The following is a 14,580-nucleotide window of genomic DNA, read 5'->3' on the forward strand; positions in this document are numbered from 1 at the left end:
AGAGACTACCCCACCATCTACTAATCTGCCATATCCTCTACTTTCTCTTGAGGAGACCACTACACATGTCACCTCACCATCATCACTTGTATCTCCTCTCTTCGAGCCCACTATATAAGATGTTATTGCACTAGCTACCACTACATCAGATGTCATTCTTCCATCTCCTATATCACCTCTCCTAGATGCTACCATATTATATATCACTTTACCATCACCTACACCTCTTCCCATAGAGACTACCATGCATCATACCTTACACATGTTACACAGTTAGATGTATTCCCACCTAGACGATGTTGTGATCCACGTAGACGTCGAGTCTTGCCTCCATCAACTCTATCTCAACCTATACATACTGAGACATGACATATTGCATAGATAGATTCGAAAAAGATGTCTTTGTATCATAGGCGTCTACAGAGAAAGAGGAAGACCCCATCATGTGGCACTCATTGAGGATTGTTTTTTAGTTTTTGTGTTTATTTTCATTTGCATTATATTGTTAACTTTTATGTGTGTGTGTGTGTGTGTGATATTATATACCATTTGCATATAACAATCCAACAATCTAAAAAATTGGTTTTAGGTTTAAATTTAAACTAATTATATTTATTACTAATTAGTTACATACAACAATAACACTATATTGATATAGAAAAAATAATGCATTAAAAAGATTTACAATCTAAACCTCCAATCAAAATAATTCTTAAACTAATACTACTTACTAACTTGAACATTCACATGATTTGAAATTTAAACTTAAAATATTGGTTTTAGGTTTAAATTTAAAGTTATGATCACCAACTACTATTTTGACTATTTTTTAAAAAATTCAAAAATCGTGATTACCAATTACGGTTTTGTGATGTGAATACCCACATGAATAAGACACACATCACTTTAAAAATTATTTTGAGAATAAAATTAATTTATGAATTTTTTATTTTAAAGAAATCATTTTTGCCCAAAACTCCCATTAGTACCCAATAAGGAACATTTGTCTTATTCTCAATGAATTGACAAAAATATTTCAAAAACATTTTCATCTATTTACCAAAAAAATAAAAAATAAATAGTGAATTGATTGAGAAAACAAAGGTATTTTCTTTCTAGAATTCTATATTTTAAGAAGTGGAAAAACAATTTCTATTAGGTTGGCATTTTAAGTTTAAAATTTTAAGCCTTTCCATTCCATTTTGATCCCATTTTGAAAGGAAAAATATGGGGAAAAAAAATGTTGTATTTAAGTAATTTTCCAATCATTTACCCACTTGAAGTCATATTATATTTTGTACAAATGCATAATTGGCTTTAATTTTTTCACAAAGTTACAAAATAATATTATATTCTTCATTATGAGGGTATAAAATAGTATATTTATAACTAATTATATTTATATTGAGTATAGTGCCAATTATTTTAATAAAATTAAACAAAAATATTTTTATATCAAATTAAAGACATCAATTAAATTACTATTTTTTAAATAGTGAGATCAATTAAAGTTAAATATTTTTATTATACCATGTGGTCACATATTTTTAGTAAATATAAAATCAAAATAATATAATATTTTTATTTAAAAAAATTAAAGTTAAATATTTTAAATCAAATAGCATAGTTTTAAATATATAAATTAAAGTTAAAGTTGTAGTTCGTGACTACGGCTTTGACTACTTTTAAAAATAGTCAAAGTCGTAGTCACCAACTATGGTTTTAAATTTAAAGTTAAAACCGTGGTTGGTGACAACGGTTTTGACCGGTTTTTTTTTAAAATAAAACCGTAGTCACCAACTACAGTTTTATGATATGAAAACCTACGTGGTACAAACGCACTACATTGGACATTATTTTGAAAACCGGTTTACTTTATGGATTTTTTTTTAAATATTTCATTTTGGGTCAAAACTCTCTATCTCAAGAGTGCCTAGACTATTTAGGCATATTTGCATGAACGTTTCCGTTAGATGAATTTTCCAAATCAAGCAACAATTACATGGTCTCTCACAAGGTTCGCTTGATGTTAATAACCTATTATACTTGACTAAAGATTCTCTAGGATGAACTTAAAAACTACCAACCAGTTCCCGTCTACCACTATGGAAGTATGAAAGCTTAGATAGATTATCAACAGCAAGAGTACGTGATGCAATTTTTAATGGGTTTGAATGAATCTTATGCTAGCACAAGAGACTAGATTGTGATGATTGATTTGCTCCCTCGTATGGCAAAAGTATTCAATCTTGTTGTTCAAGAAGAACGTCGGTGGTCTGTTGGATTTGGGTCCTCAGCTCCATCGGATTCCATGGCGTTTAATACTATTATCTAGCTCCTTCAATAGTTGTTGCATCGTCTCACAACAAGCCCAGATGTGAATGCCTAATTTGCACCCAATGTGGGCTCAAAAGGCATAGTAGATAGGTGTTATAAATTGCATGGGTTTCCACCGAGTTATAAATCCAAAGGGAAAGCCAAAACACAAATGGCTCAAACAAGCCCCTTCAATCCTAATTTACTCCACCAAGCTCCTTTATTGAACCATCCAAAGGCATTCATTATTTTTATTCTATTGTTATGGTGGGATCTTCCCCACTACCTACCTCTCTCTCGCTAGATCAAGTTTAACAACTCATTGCCTACTTAGCACGCACCTTCAATAACAGACTATCGACCCACTTGAGTCTCTATCGGCGTCGAGACCTTCAATTTCTCAAATATGTGGTAACAATTGTTCTACTTTGTCTTTTTCTCATCATTTTGTTCCTTCTAATGCTTGGATAATTGACACAGGGACCACCTACCATGTCTGTTGCAATATTTCTCTGTTTTCTTATTCCACACTTGTTCATAATACCATTGTCACTCTTCCCAATGGTCATGTTGTTGCAATCAATCGTGTAGGTTCTATGAAGTTATCTAATACTTTGAGCTTGGATAATGTCTTGTTTGTTCCCATGTTCACTTTCAATCTTCTCAACATTAGTGTTTTTACTCTTAGCCATAATTGTAGTGTTAATTTCCTTTTAAATTCATGTGTCATTCAGGACCTCACTTGGGACTTGATGATTGGGAAGAGTAGAATATGAAACAATCTCTATTTTCTAGAATTAGGGAATGAATTTTCTAATTTTGTATTTGCAAATTCTATAGTGTTGAAAAGAGATATTTGGCATTTTTGCCTTGGACATCCATCTCATGTAAAAATTCAATTTCTACACAATGAATTACACATTCCCAGTTTTTTATCCCATTTGTCTTCTCACCATAAAATTTGTCATATGGCCAAGCAAAAATGTTTGTCTTTTGTTTCACATAATAACATGTATGCTAATCCTTTTAATCTAGTTCACATTGACATTTGGGGACCATTTCATGTTAGTACACTAGTTGAACATAGATATTTTCTCACTATTATTGATGACTACACACAAACTACATGGGTATATATTCTTTGTGCTAAAGCTGATGTTCTCACTATTTTTTTTTAAAAAAAATTCAATTTGATTTCTACTCAATATAACATTGTAATTAAATTTGTTTGTTTTGATAATGCCCCTAAATTAGCTTCCCGTGATTTTTTTATTTTATGTACCAAGGGTGTTATTCCTTATCGTTCTTGTGTTGCTATACCTAAACAAAATTCAATTATAAAGCGTTGATCGCTCAGATTTTTGTCGTTTATTGGATCAAAAAAATTTATAACCTAATTCACTATTCTAGAGTAGCTTGTACCTGATCAAAAATTGGTTTTAGTACAAACTACTATAGTATAGTGGTTTTTAGGTGTTGTCCACTAGGATGGATTATTCTCAGTAATTAAGGCTTGAATGAGAGGATAAGAAATTATTGTGATCAAGTGAAATTGATTTGAAAATTCATAGTGAAAAATCAATTTAACAATGGTCTAAAATTGAGAAGAAAAATGAAATGTAAAATATGAGAAAATGAATATAAAATGAAATTCACGGAGTTAAGATTTTATAGAAATCAATTTCCATGGTGAATAGATGTTGAAATCTAATTTTCATCAAATTAGATTGAAAACCTAAATTTTTATCTAAACCGATTATTGATTTAGCTTTAGGTCTAAATATAATTTCTCTTCAAATTAGATCATCTAATCCAAAAGATCAATTCAAATCATATATTCAATTCATCTTAAATTATCTTCCAATGATTCACACAATGCAACTATTCAATCTCATCAAATCTAGCATTAAGAATTTGATGAATCTACCTAGCTTGCATTGTAGTAATCATCCAAGACAATTTGAAGAGAAAAATCCTCAAATTTCAATTAACAATCAATTGGATCAAATTACCTTTGCAATTCAAGCTCATTTCTCTAATTCACCATAGATTTTGCCTCTAGATCCTCCCTTCTCCGAGAAAAACGAGATTTAGCCACTCATGCTTGGAGATTTGATCTCACAAGGCATGTTTGACTAGTGAGAAAATGAGAGAAAAATAAAGGAAAGTAGAAAATTCTATAGAAAGAAAATCTGGAAAGTTCTACAATTAGAAAAATGTAAAAAAAAAAGTTTTTAAATAAGAAAATCAAGTTTCTATTTATAGGCCAAGGTCAAGTGGGCACTTGACATCATCTAAGAGGTCTTCTAGAGGCTTCTTCACCAAGAAATCTGGAAAAAAAAATGCAATTTCGCACGAGCTCCAACAATTTCGTACGATTGTGCGAAGTGGAAAATGCACCAGCGCCAATTTTGCCTTTCTGGAGCATTTTGCATAACTGTGCAAAATTTTCGCATGGTCATGCGAAATCAATTTTTAGTTTTCTCTTTGAGCTACAACCAAATTTTTTTTTGGTCCATTTCGCACGACTGTGTGAATTTTCCGCATGTTCATGCGAAATGGAAAAACACAGTTTTTCAACTCTTTTTTTTGTCATTTCTTCCATTTCTTTCTTTTGATTCTACTTCAACTACCTCCAAATCAACTCCAAATCCCAATCCAAATCGATTGCATTGCTTCTTTCATTATGCATTTGGATCATCATCAACTTTATTTGTTCTCTTCAATTTGATTCATCTCTTTTGTCACCAATTTATCAAAATGATACCTTGAAATGACTCCAAAACTTCATAAAACTTGTTAGTAACTCTTGCAAGGGCAACAACATGTTAATTGAGTGTTTTAGGCATAATTACTACTCAAAAGATGTGAAACTCATGAAAATTATTATCTAAAATATGCTCTTTTTGAGTAGTAATCAAGCGTAAACATTAGCACATACTTAATGTGGCATGAACTCTACTGTTTCAATCTTGTATTCCTTTTTGTTATTGGGGTGATTGTGTTTTGAATACTGCTTATTTAATCAATTGTACACCCTCTCCATTACTATCCAATAAAACCTTATTTGAGTTGTTGAATAACAACAAACCCACTTACAATCATTTTTGCACTTTTGGATGTTTATGTTATGCTTTCACGTTTTCTAACCAACGTACAAAGTTTTCCTCTCATGCTTGAGCCTTGTTTTTCTTGGTTATCATTTTGGTTATATGAGTTACAAGTTACTTGACTTAGAAAACAATAAGGTCTATATTTCTCGAAATGTCATTTTTCATGAATCACTCCTTCTGTTTGCTTATTTTTCCATGAGCAATGACGTTGTTGATTTGTTTAGTGATTGTGTCATTCCCAAGCCAATTCACTCCATCTATGAGCCTTCTTGTAGTCAACTTAGCATGTCTTTTCCCTATAGTCCAGAGTCCATTTCCTCACCAACCCCAATTCAAACATGCTCACATCCACATCATGTTGTCACAAAACTAGTTACTTGTTTGATTATCACTATTACCTCACTGAACACATTTCTTCCAAGCCTTTTTTATGTCCTATTTCTTCTTGCTTGAGTTACCACAAGCTTTCCCAGCTATATCGTGAATTTGTTCTCACCATTAGTTCTCAAACTGAACCAACATCATTCTCCTAGGCCATTGAATCTCAAGATGGCGCGATGCTATGAATGTTAAATTGTAGGCATGACAAGTCATTGTAAAAATTTGACAAAGCACTTAGAAGCAAGGAAAATCCTTGAATCCCATGATACTTGAGATTCTACTAATATTATTGATGAGGAGTTTGGTAAGGAAGGTGATGTTTTTTAAATTATAGTTGATGAAAATTTTGCTAACTCTTGGATTTTGGATTATGGATGTTCCATTCACATGTGCCCATATAAGGAATGCTTTGGTACATACAAGGAATGTGATGCTAGTATTGTTTTCATGGGTAATGATTCAAGCTCTAAAGTAATTGAGATTGGTCCCATAAAAGTGAGGATGTTTGATGGTGTTGTAAAGGCATTGAGTAATGTTAAGCATATTCCTAAGTTGAGAAGAAGTTTAATTTATTTAAAGACTTTGGATAATTTGGACTATGATTTTTCTACAAAGAATGGTATTATGAAGATCAACAAAGGTACTTTGGTAGCTATGAATGGGAAAAAGGTGAAAATTTTATACACTTTGATTGGGAAGACAATTTTAGGTGAAGCTATGAAGGTGGAACCAAGCCATAAAGAGTCTTTTGCGAGTGTTAAAGAAATTGTCGAAGTAAATGAACACAACAAAATGATCAAGACTCAGTTTTCAATTAAGAGTACTCATTGGCACAAAAATAAGAGTAATTATGAAGAAGACAAAGACGGTTTCTCGAGTCAAGTTTGATGAGAATTTAAACTTGACACATGTTTATTCTCATTAATTATGTAGGATTGAGAGAATTTGAGTCAAGGTGGAGTTTCTTGGGATTAGACTCAAATTATTTATTATTTATTTTTAGAAAAGTCAATATTTATAGAGTTTATGTTTTGGTAAATTACCTTTTAAAGTTTGATTACGTTTAGGAAACTATTGTTTTAGGGTTAACACATAAAGCTCTATAAATATGTGGTTTTATAGAGAGGAAAAAAAATAGAGAAAGAAGAAAAAAAAAGTAAGAAAAGAGTGAAGAGAGATAGGTAAAGGGTGTATTGGGTTTTAGATAGAAAAAGGTTTATAGAGTTTGAAGTGTGTAATCTTGAAGGGTATAATAAATTTGATCTCCATTTCTCATGGACATAGGTGTTTATAATGAACCACGTAAATAGTTTGTCATTTTATTCTTCTCTATTGTGTTTAAGTGTTGTGATTTTTCCCAACAAGTGGTATAAAATTTTTTTGCATCTCAACACGACTAATGAGGTCTTAACTTATATATAGGACCACCAATAGGTCCCTCCCCATGGTATAAAGAAAGGTAAGAAAGTTTGCTATCAAAGTAAGCATTTTCAAAATATTCATCAAAGTGATGTGTCCATGCCACATCAACATCTACACATTATTATTTTTATTTTCTATATGACAAAACCACAGTTGTTAACTGTGGTTTTAAAGTCAACAATTGTGGTTTTATTATGAAAAAAAAACATTAAAATAAAAGTTGATATGATTAGAAGATTAGTTTTTGGTAAATATTTTGAAAAGTAATCTAGATGTGAATTTTTATTTTAATTTTTTGAAAAATAAAAAGAATTAATTTTCCAACAAACTTAAGGGAAGAAGATATTGAAAAGAGTTTAAGTGTGTATGGCTAATAAGTGATCATAACTCAAAATGTAAGGTAAATAGAAAAAAGATTCATGAAACGATGGTGATCCATCCTTTATCCTTTGACCATAACTTCAAACATAGTGTTCTAAGTTGACCCACAATATTTTTCTTTTAGAACTAGTCTCACCTGAATCCGTTGATCGTATTGAGACTCTCAAACCACTCTCTTAATTATATGAAAATCTATCTAAACCCTTTGCAATGACCAAATATTTGACACTCATTGCACTCAACCATCTCAAACAATTTCCATGGAATCTAAGTCACCTCTCATTTTACAGGCTTTACGTTTGGTTCAATCTTCTCAATCTAACTTGACTAGACTAACAAGTTAGGGAGTACCATACATAGCTTAAATAAATAGATTTTAGGGCTATAAAATGGACAATAAGGTGAGTTGTATTGTGAGGCTCAAATGGACAATATGTAGGACTATGTGACAACAAAAAGGTAGGTGGTATTGTACCAAATAAGCCAAAAGACTATGAAACAACAAGACAAAATTATAATAGGTAGATAGGTTGTAGGGCTATAAAGTCAAGGAAAAATCATGATAGATGGGCAAAGCTTTACTTTTTGGGAAAATCATGCAACCATACATCACCCAAAAAAATTAAGCTTTTTAGAACTTTGCTTTTACCTTTCCAATTTTAATGTAAAATGGAAAAAAAAAAAATATTATCCATTCATGCACTCCAATAGTGCTTTCATATTTGTTCCAAAATTATCATCATTGACAAGTACATCAATCACTTTTATATTTATTTTTTTATTTATCTTATATCAACTCTCTCACACATCTAATTTGCCATGTTTCTACATTTTTTCTTTCTTTTTTCCTCTCTTTTACCATCGTATCTATTGTCACCTATTATATTTTTTATTGTTATTTTTCTATCTTTTCTTTGACTCTTTTTTTATATGCTCATGTATTCTCTCATAAAACTTCTTTAATTTTATTTTTTTTCACTCTCTAATCTCTCCATATTTATTGATTTTAATTATTTTTTAGACATATTAAGCTTTAAATGATAATATATAATAAATAATTAATATAACAAATTAAATAAAAACATAAATATATAATGGATAAAAATGAAAATATTATCCCACAAATAATATACTTGATGCTTTTAAATATTAATTATAATAATACATTTGTAAATTAAGGTTTAAATTTTAAAATTCTATTTTATTATTTAGAGGTTTATGATATAAGATTTTTTATATTAATGCTAAACAAACGATTTATTTATTTTGTAAATACTCTCACATGTGAAAGTAAAAATATCTTTGTACTACTATTTATTATTTTTATTATTTTTATTTTTATTTTAAATTTATCATATCAAAATCAGTGATGGTGTTTTTATCTTTTTTTTTTTCTTATGGTTTTAACTTGATCATGAATTTAATTTTTGTTTGGTTGAAATCTTTAATTTTTAAATTAAAAGAAAATATATTTTTTCATAAAAAAATGTATTTAACCTTTTATATTAATTTCATAAAAATAGGTATGTCATTAAGAAAAATAGCTATATTCATTCCTAAAGAAATCAAGACTCTATTTCCCTTATCATGGTCCATATATTCCTTTAAGGACTCTTGGTAAGTGACTGGAAGTCCTCCCTCACCCTAAAACAAACTTTGAAACCCTAAGTACATTCATTCCTAGGGGAATTGAGACCCATATATCCATTATCATGGTCCATATATTCCTTTGGGGACCCTTTGGAAGTGATTGGAAGTCGTTCCTCACCCTAGAATGGATTTTGGAACCTTAAGTACATCATTAAGAAAATTTGGTACATCCAATCTTTAGGTTATCAGGACCCTTATTTCCCTATCCATGGTTCATTTGTTCCTTTAGGGACCTTCAGAAAGTGATTAGAGGTCCTTCCCCAGCCTAGAATAGACTTTGGAATCCTAGGTATATCTTTAAGAAAATTTGGTACATCCAATCCTCGGACTATTGAAACCCTTATATCTCTTCCCATGGTCCATTTGATCATTTGGGGACCCTCGAAAAGTGATTGGAGGTCATTCCCCACCCCAGAACGAACAATGGAACACTAGGTACATCCTTAAGAAAATTTAGTACATCCAATCATGTACATATTGTTTGCTTTAGGCCTAAAGGACCCTCATACCTTTAAAACATGTTTACTTGGTTAAAAAGGAGCTCATATTTATATATTCCTAAGAACTTTTTTCCCAATCTAATGTGGGACATCACAATCACCCCTATGCAAACACAATGCTCTTGTTGTGTCTCATGGGATTATGGGGTTAAACAGATAAACACCCCTCATGGGGCTAAACAAACCCTCCACATCGAGGTTAAGGATTAGATTTGATACCATTTGTAATGATCTATTCCTAACCATGTAGATATTGTCCAGTTTGGGCTTAAACCCTTATAGCTTTAAAATGTGTTTAGATGGTTAGAAGGAGTCCATACTTATATAGCTCTATGAACTTTTTCCCCTATTCAATTTGGGATATTGCAATATTCAAAGTCATTTTCATCAATTTATTGATGATATATCAATATTTAGCTGATTTAAATTGAATTTTTGGTGATTTTTTAGCCACGTCATTGAATTTTAGGGATGTTTATGTATTTTAAAAGGACTTAACTTAATTTAGAGATATTTATGTATTTTGAAAATTCAAAATGATTTGTTTTGATTTTAGGGATATTTATGTGTTTTGAAAATTTAAAAAGACCTATCTTTATTTTTAAGGATATTTATGTATTAAAAAAATTATAAGTGAGATATTTTTGGTCCTTTAACCACCCACTATCTTTATATTGTTATGTTTTCTCTGTGTTGTCGAAAACTGAAAAGCTAAAATATAAAGTAAAAAAATGATTTCTAAAGAACTTTGATTTGAAGAAGAGTTAGAAAGAAAAATGTTTTAGTATTTGCTTCGCTCCGCAATTTAAAGGTGTGAATTGATTTTTTCAAGAATTTGAGTGACTTCTTCGAGGTAAGGGTTAATAGTACAATAATTCATTTTATTATTCCCTATCTATTTTTCATCTATTTTTGGAAGTATCAAGATGTTTAAATTCCATAAAGTTGATCAAGTAATATTTTTCTAAAATATGTTTTGATGTGTTTCTTAGTTTATAAAATAAATTGGGAATATCATATGATTTGTTTGATTATTATGAAAGTAAATTTTACTTTTTTAATTGACTAAAATGATTTTGGAAACTCTAGATATCAATTGTCCTAATTAGAGGATAAGTTGTTGATTTCATTACCCTTGGTGGGGATAGGATGCTTTGTAATCCTAGTCAATAAGAGTGTTATTGGCCTTTCGTATACCATTGATTAGAAATTGTTCTGTCCACTAGTAAAAGGAACATTTTGAGGTTAATCACCTAGTGCAAGTCCCAATTTTAGGGCACAATATTAGTAGATTAAAGTAAAATGTTTGTTTTTGAAATTCTTTTGAATATGAATTGATTATGCAAAGTGTATTATTTGTTCTATCTTTAAAGTAAAAGTGTTGAATTTTTGAGAAAGTGAATTAAATTATTGAATTAAATGAGTTTGCTTGCTAATTGAATTTTATAAAGATATGATATCTCCTATGATTTAAATTTTGTACTATACTTGAACCTCCTTATTGAAGTATTTTTCCTTATTGTGTTGTCGAATTCATTGTTCTTTATTATTTCACTTTTCAGGATTAAGTAATATCAATGAGGAGAGATCATGATAGAAAGAGTGTTTTGTTTATAAACTTCTTTAAACTCGATTTTATTTAGGAATTAACTTGAGACTCTTTTCAATTATGTCTTTTTAATTTTTTTTTTTCAAGTGTTTGAAAGAATCATGAAATTTATTGTTTAAATATATTGAAATAGTTTTTGTTTCGTTTTAATACACGTCCGGGTTTGGGGTGTCACACTTCTACTCCGAGAAAGTAATGTGATTAACTAAAGATGGCGGTGCCACTACTTTTTTTATTACAATCATTTCTCTGGGACGAAGACACTTTTACTCTCTTTTGTCAATAGGGACCATAGATATACTTGAGACTCGCATGAATAAATATCTATAGGATGAGAAAAACCGAATTAACTGTCCCTTAGGAACCTGGATGGAGTAGAATTACCCCATGCATGTATAGAATCAAATTTGCATGGGGATAATTCAAAGATAAAAAAACTCTGGCTGCGGTTGTGAGGGCCGCAGATGATCGAGGAACTCTGGGATGAATTTTCAAATGTAACTAATGAGTTTTATTTAGAGCCCACTTTAGAGTAATTGTTTTCGTGTTTGATAAACTTTTTAAAAAGCTAGTAAACACTCGAAGGCATCCCTAGATAATTGATGATTTTTCTAAAAATTACTTATCGCTATACTACAAATTACAAAAAAAGACTAGTAAAGCACATTCAAGGATGAAAATATCGTGATATATATAGCCAATCGTGTATCGGAGAAGGTGAATACGATATATAGGTAAGATATGTCGTATGATAAAAATATCGATAAATATTAGCGATATATCGGTAATCACAGATATATCGACTATACAAATAAAATATCGGTCCTAAAAGGGAAAAAATCACTGAAATTTCAAAGATATATCGGAGATATATCAGTGAAATATGTAAACAAATTAAATTATTATAAATAAGTTAAATTTAATTATCTTATAATTTTTTTTGTATACTAATTAAATATAAAAAAAAATATAAAATCATAAATAAAATTATCAATATATTTAAATAAAAATATTTTGTGTCAAAATGTACCAATATTTTTAAATAAAAATCATAAATACATTTAAATCACATAATTAGTACATTTGCAATAATTTAGTTTTAAATTAATTATTTTATTTTATTTTGATATTTAAGTGTAATAATAGCATATTGAGAATAAATTGACTTAGTACATTTTTAAATTAATATAGTATTGAATTTAAATTAGTACATTTTTATAATTAATTAATGTGTTTTCAATAGATATAAGTAAATTAATTTAGCATAGTAATATATTTGAATCACATAATTAGTATATTTGTAATAATTTAACTTCATATATATGAGCCAATGAGAGATAAAAGTTGTGAGCACTTTTGATAAAAGCAAATTTTGCGGGTACTATAGAACAATGGAGGAGAAGCATTTATCTTTTTGAATGTTTTGATTATGATTTCTGGAATTTTGATGTGTTCATTAATCTTGCTTCTTTCTTACCATAGAGTTATTTTTGCAATTGTCCAGTTCTTTGTCCTATTGTGGTTAAAACAATTATGGCGAGAATTTAAGGTTCTATTAGACAACAAAGGCTTTAAGGGATCTTAATGTTATTCTAGCTCTTTCTCTTGTCTGCTCTGCTTGTTTATTTCTCAAAGAAAGGGATGAAGAATCTTTTTGTGAACTTTAAAAAGCCTTGTATCCATCTCATTGATGAGTTTTTTGTTTACTGTGTAACCAGATCAATCTAGGCGATACATTAATTGTTTTTGATGATTTATCATCTCATATCCAGAAATGTAAGGCTGTAGCAGATGTGTATATAGTTGCTCACTTGGTTTTCTGTCTTCAGGCGGCTTACACTGTTGGGGGGCATTCTTTCAGTGCAGCTGCTATTGAGTATGTGATTCTGAAGATGAAACCACCTGTCCATCGGCCACAAATTGTATGGAGTTACTTTTATGGCCTCTAATGAGTTGCTCTTGTGTGTTTCTTCTTCTCTTTCACTTTGTTACCTAATCATTAACTTTTCACGTATGGAATATTATCAGGCTTTGCTACTTGCCCTTCACAAACTGAAGGTGTCAGAGGAGCTACGGAAGTCTGGAATTGATGCATGTGAACCTCTTGTAGCTTTCGCTTTCAGCTGTGGTATGTATTCGTCACCAGCAGTAAGTTTTTTTTTTTTGATACTTTTCCACTATTCATTGAAGCTTAATCTTGTTCCATGAGTCAACTTGAATTCTAAATATATTTTTGTGCAGATAAGGATCTACACAGCAAAGAAAGTGAGGGAGGAGCTTCAGGAAGCTCAGCGCGATTTTATTGGGGCCTCAGTGGGGTTGAGCAGCAAAGGGAGGTTATTGGTGCCAAAGATGCTGCACTGCTTTGCTAAAGGCTTTGTGGACGATGCAAAACTGGCATTACCTTCCCCTCACCAGGCTGCCTTTGTTGAGCAGTGCATTTCACAGAGGCGACAAAGCCTTCTTTGTTCACGCAACTGTGGGATTCTTCCCTTCGATTCTCACTTCTGTTACTTGTTCCTGCCTGGCCAACTTTCACTCTAATGGTGCTTGTTTTATACTAAATATGCAGCCTTAGGCCAATTTCCACCTTGGAAATGACTTGAGGATGGTGGCAGTTTTGGTGTTTTTGCCTTGTAGACAAGTTGTATCCCTGTTGGGTGTTGTATATGTCTTTGATGAACAGCAGGAGCTCAAGTATGGGGCTCACTGCAGGTAACTGACATGTACTAGCTTCATTTAACAAATTGTTAATAAAGAATGAATGACGATTTGTTCTATTGCCTACTGATTGATCAAATATTTTATTCTACAAAAACTTGAGTCTGGTGGATGTTGAAAGGCAGTCTGGTATTATTAGGACTAATGGGGTATATTGAGACAAGAGGCTTCAACCTGAGCTGTATGGCTTTACTTCCATGCAGATGGATATGTAAATGAAAACCAGAAGGGAGCCAGGCTGGTTGGATTCAGAAGGGCAGACCAAAGGTATAAATGAATTGGGGTAAACTATGATGGCCTCGTCATTAAATTTATAGAGCCCACAGGAGCAGGGGTCCATTCTGAGTGCTTCTCTTCAGCTAAATCCTTGGACCAAGAAACATGGTTCTAATCCAACATGATACAGCTTCCCACATAGCCTCCTTGGGCTTCCACCTATCCTACAATATTCTGGTTTTCTTTTCCCACCAGACTATCCACTTCAAAG

The 14,580-nt window shown here is 31.0% G+C and overlaps 1 protein-coding gene across 1 annotated transcript; it reads left to right on the forward strand.

The window, feature by feature from the left end:
- The first annotated feature begins 6,197 nt into the window (after positions 1-6,197).
- LOC100253078 (uncharacterized) lies at positions 6,198-14,155 on the forward strand. The gene is made up of 4 exons (XM_059739617.1): positions 6,198-6,339; positions 13,068-13,294; positions 13,401-13,520; positions 13,614-14,155. The coding sequence occupies exons 1-4, from the start codon at positions 6,198-6,200 to the stop codon at positions 13,914-13,916; spliced, it is 792 nt and encodes a 263-aa protein (XP_059595600.1). The 3' UTR covers positions 13,917-14,155.
- The last annotated feature ends 425 nt before the right edge of the window (positions 14,156-14,580 follow it).

Source organism: Vitis vinifera, chromosome 9, assembly GCF_030704535.1.
Source record: "Vitis vinifera cultivar Pinot Noir 40024 chromosome 9, ASM3070453v1".
NCBI classification, from domain to species: Eukaryota; Viridiplantae; Streptophyta; class Magnoliopsida; order Vitales; family Vitaceae; genus Vitis; species Vitis vinifera.

Bases quoted from the DNA above. Each gene is read 5' to 3' on its own strand.
- LOC100253078 (XM_059739617.1), top strand. From the start codon at position 6,198: ATGTGCCCATATAAGGAATGCTTTGGTACATACAAGGAATGTGATGCT. The intron at 13,295-13,400 runs GTATGGAGTTAC...GAATATTATCAG, and splicing joins CTGTCCATCGGCCACAAATT to GCTTTGCTACTTGCCCTTCA. The intron at 13,521-13,613 runs GTAAGTTTTTTT...ATTTTTGTGCAG, and splicing joins GTATGTATTCGTCACCAGCA to ATAAGGATCTACACAGCAAA.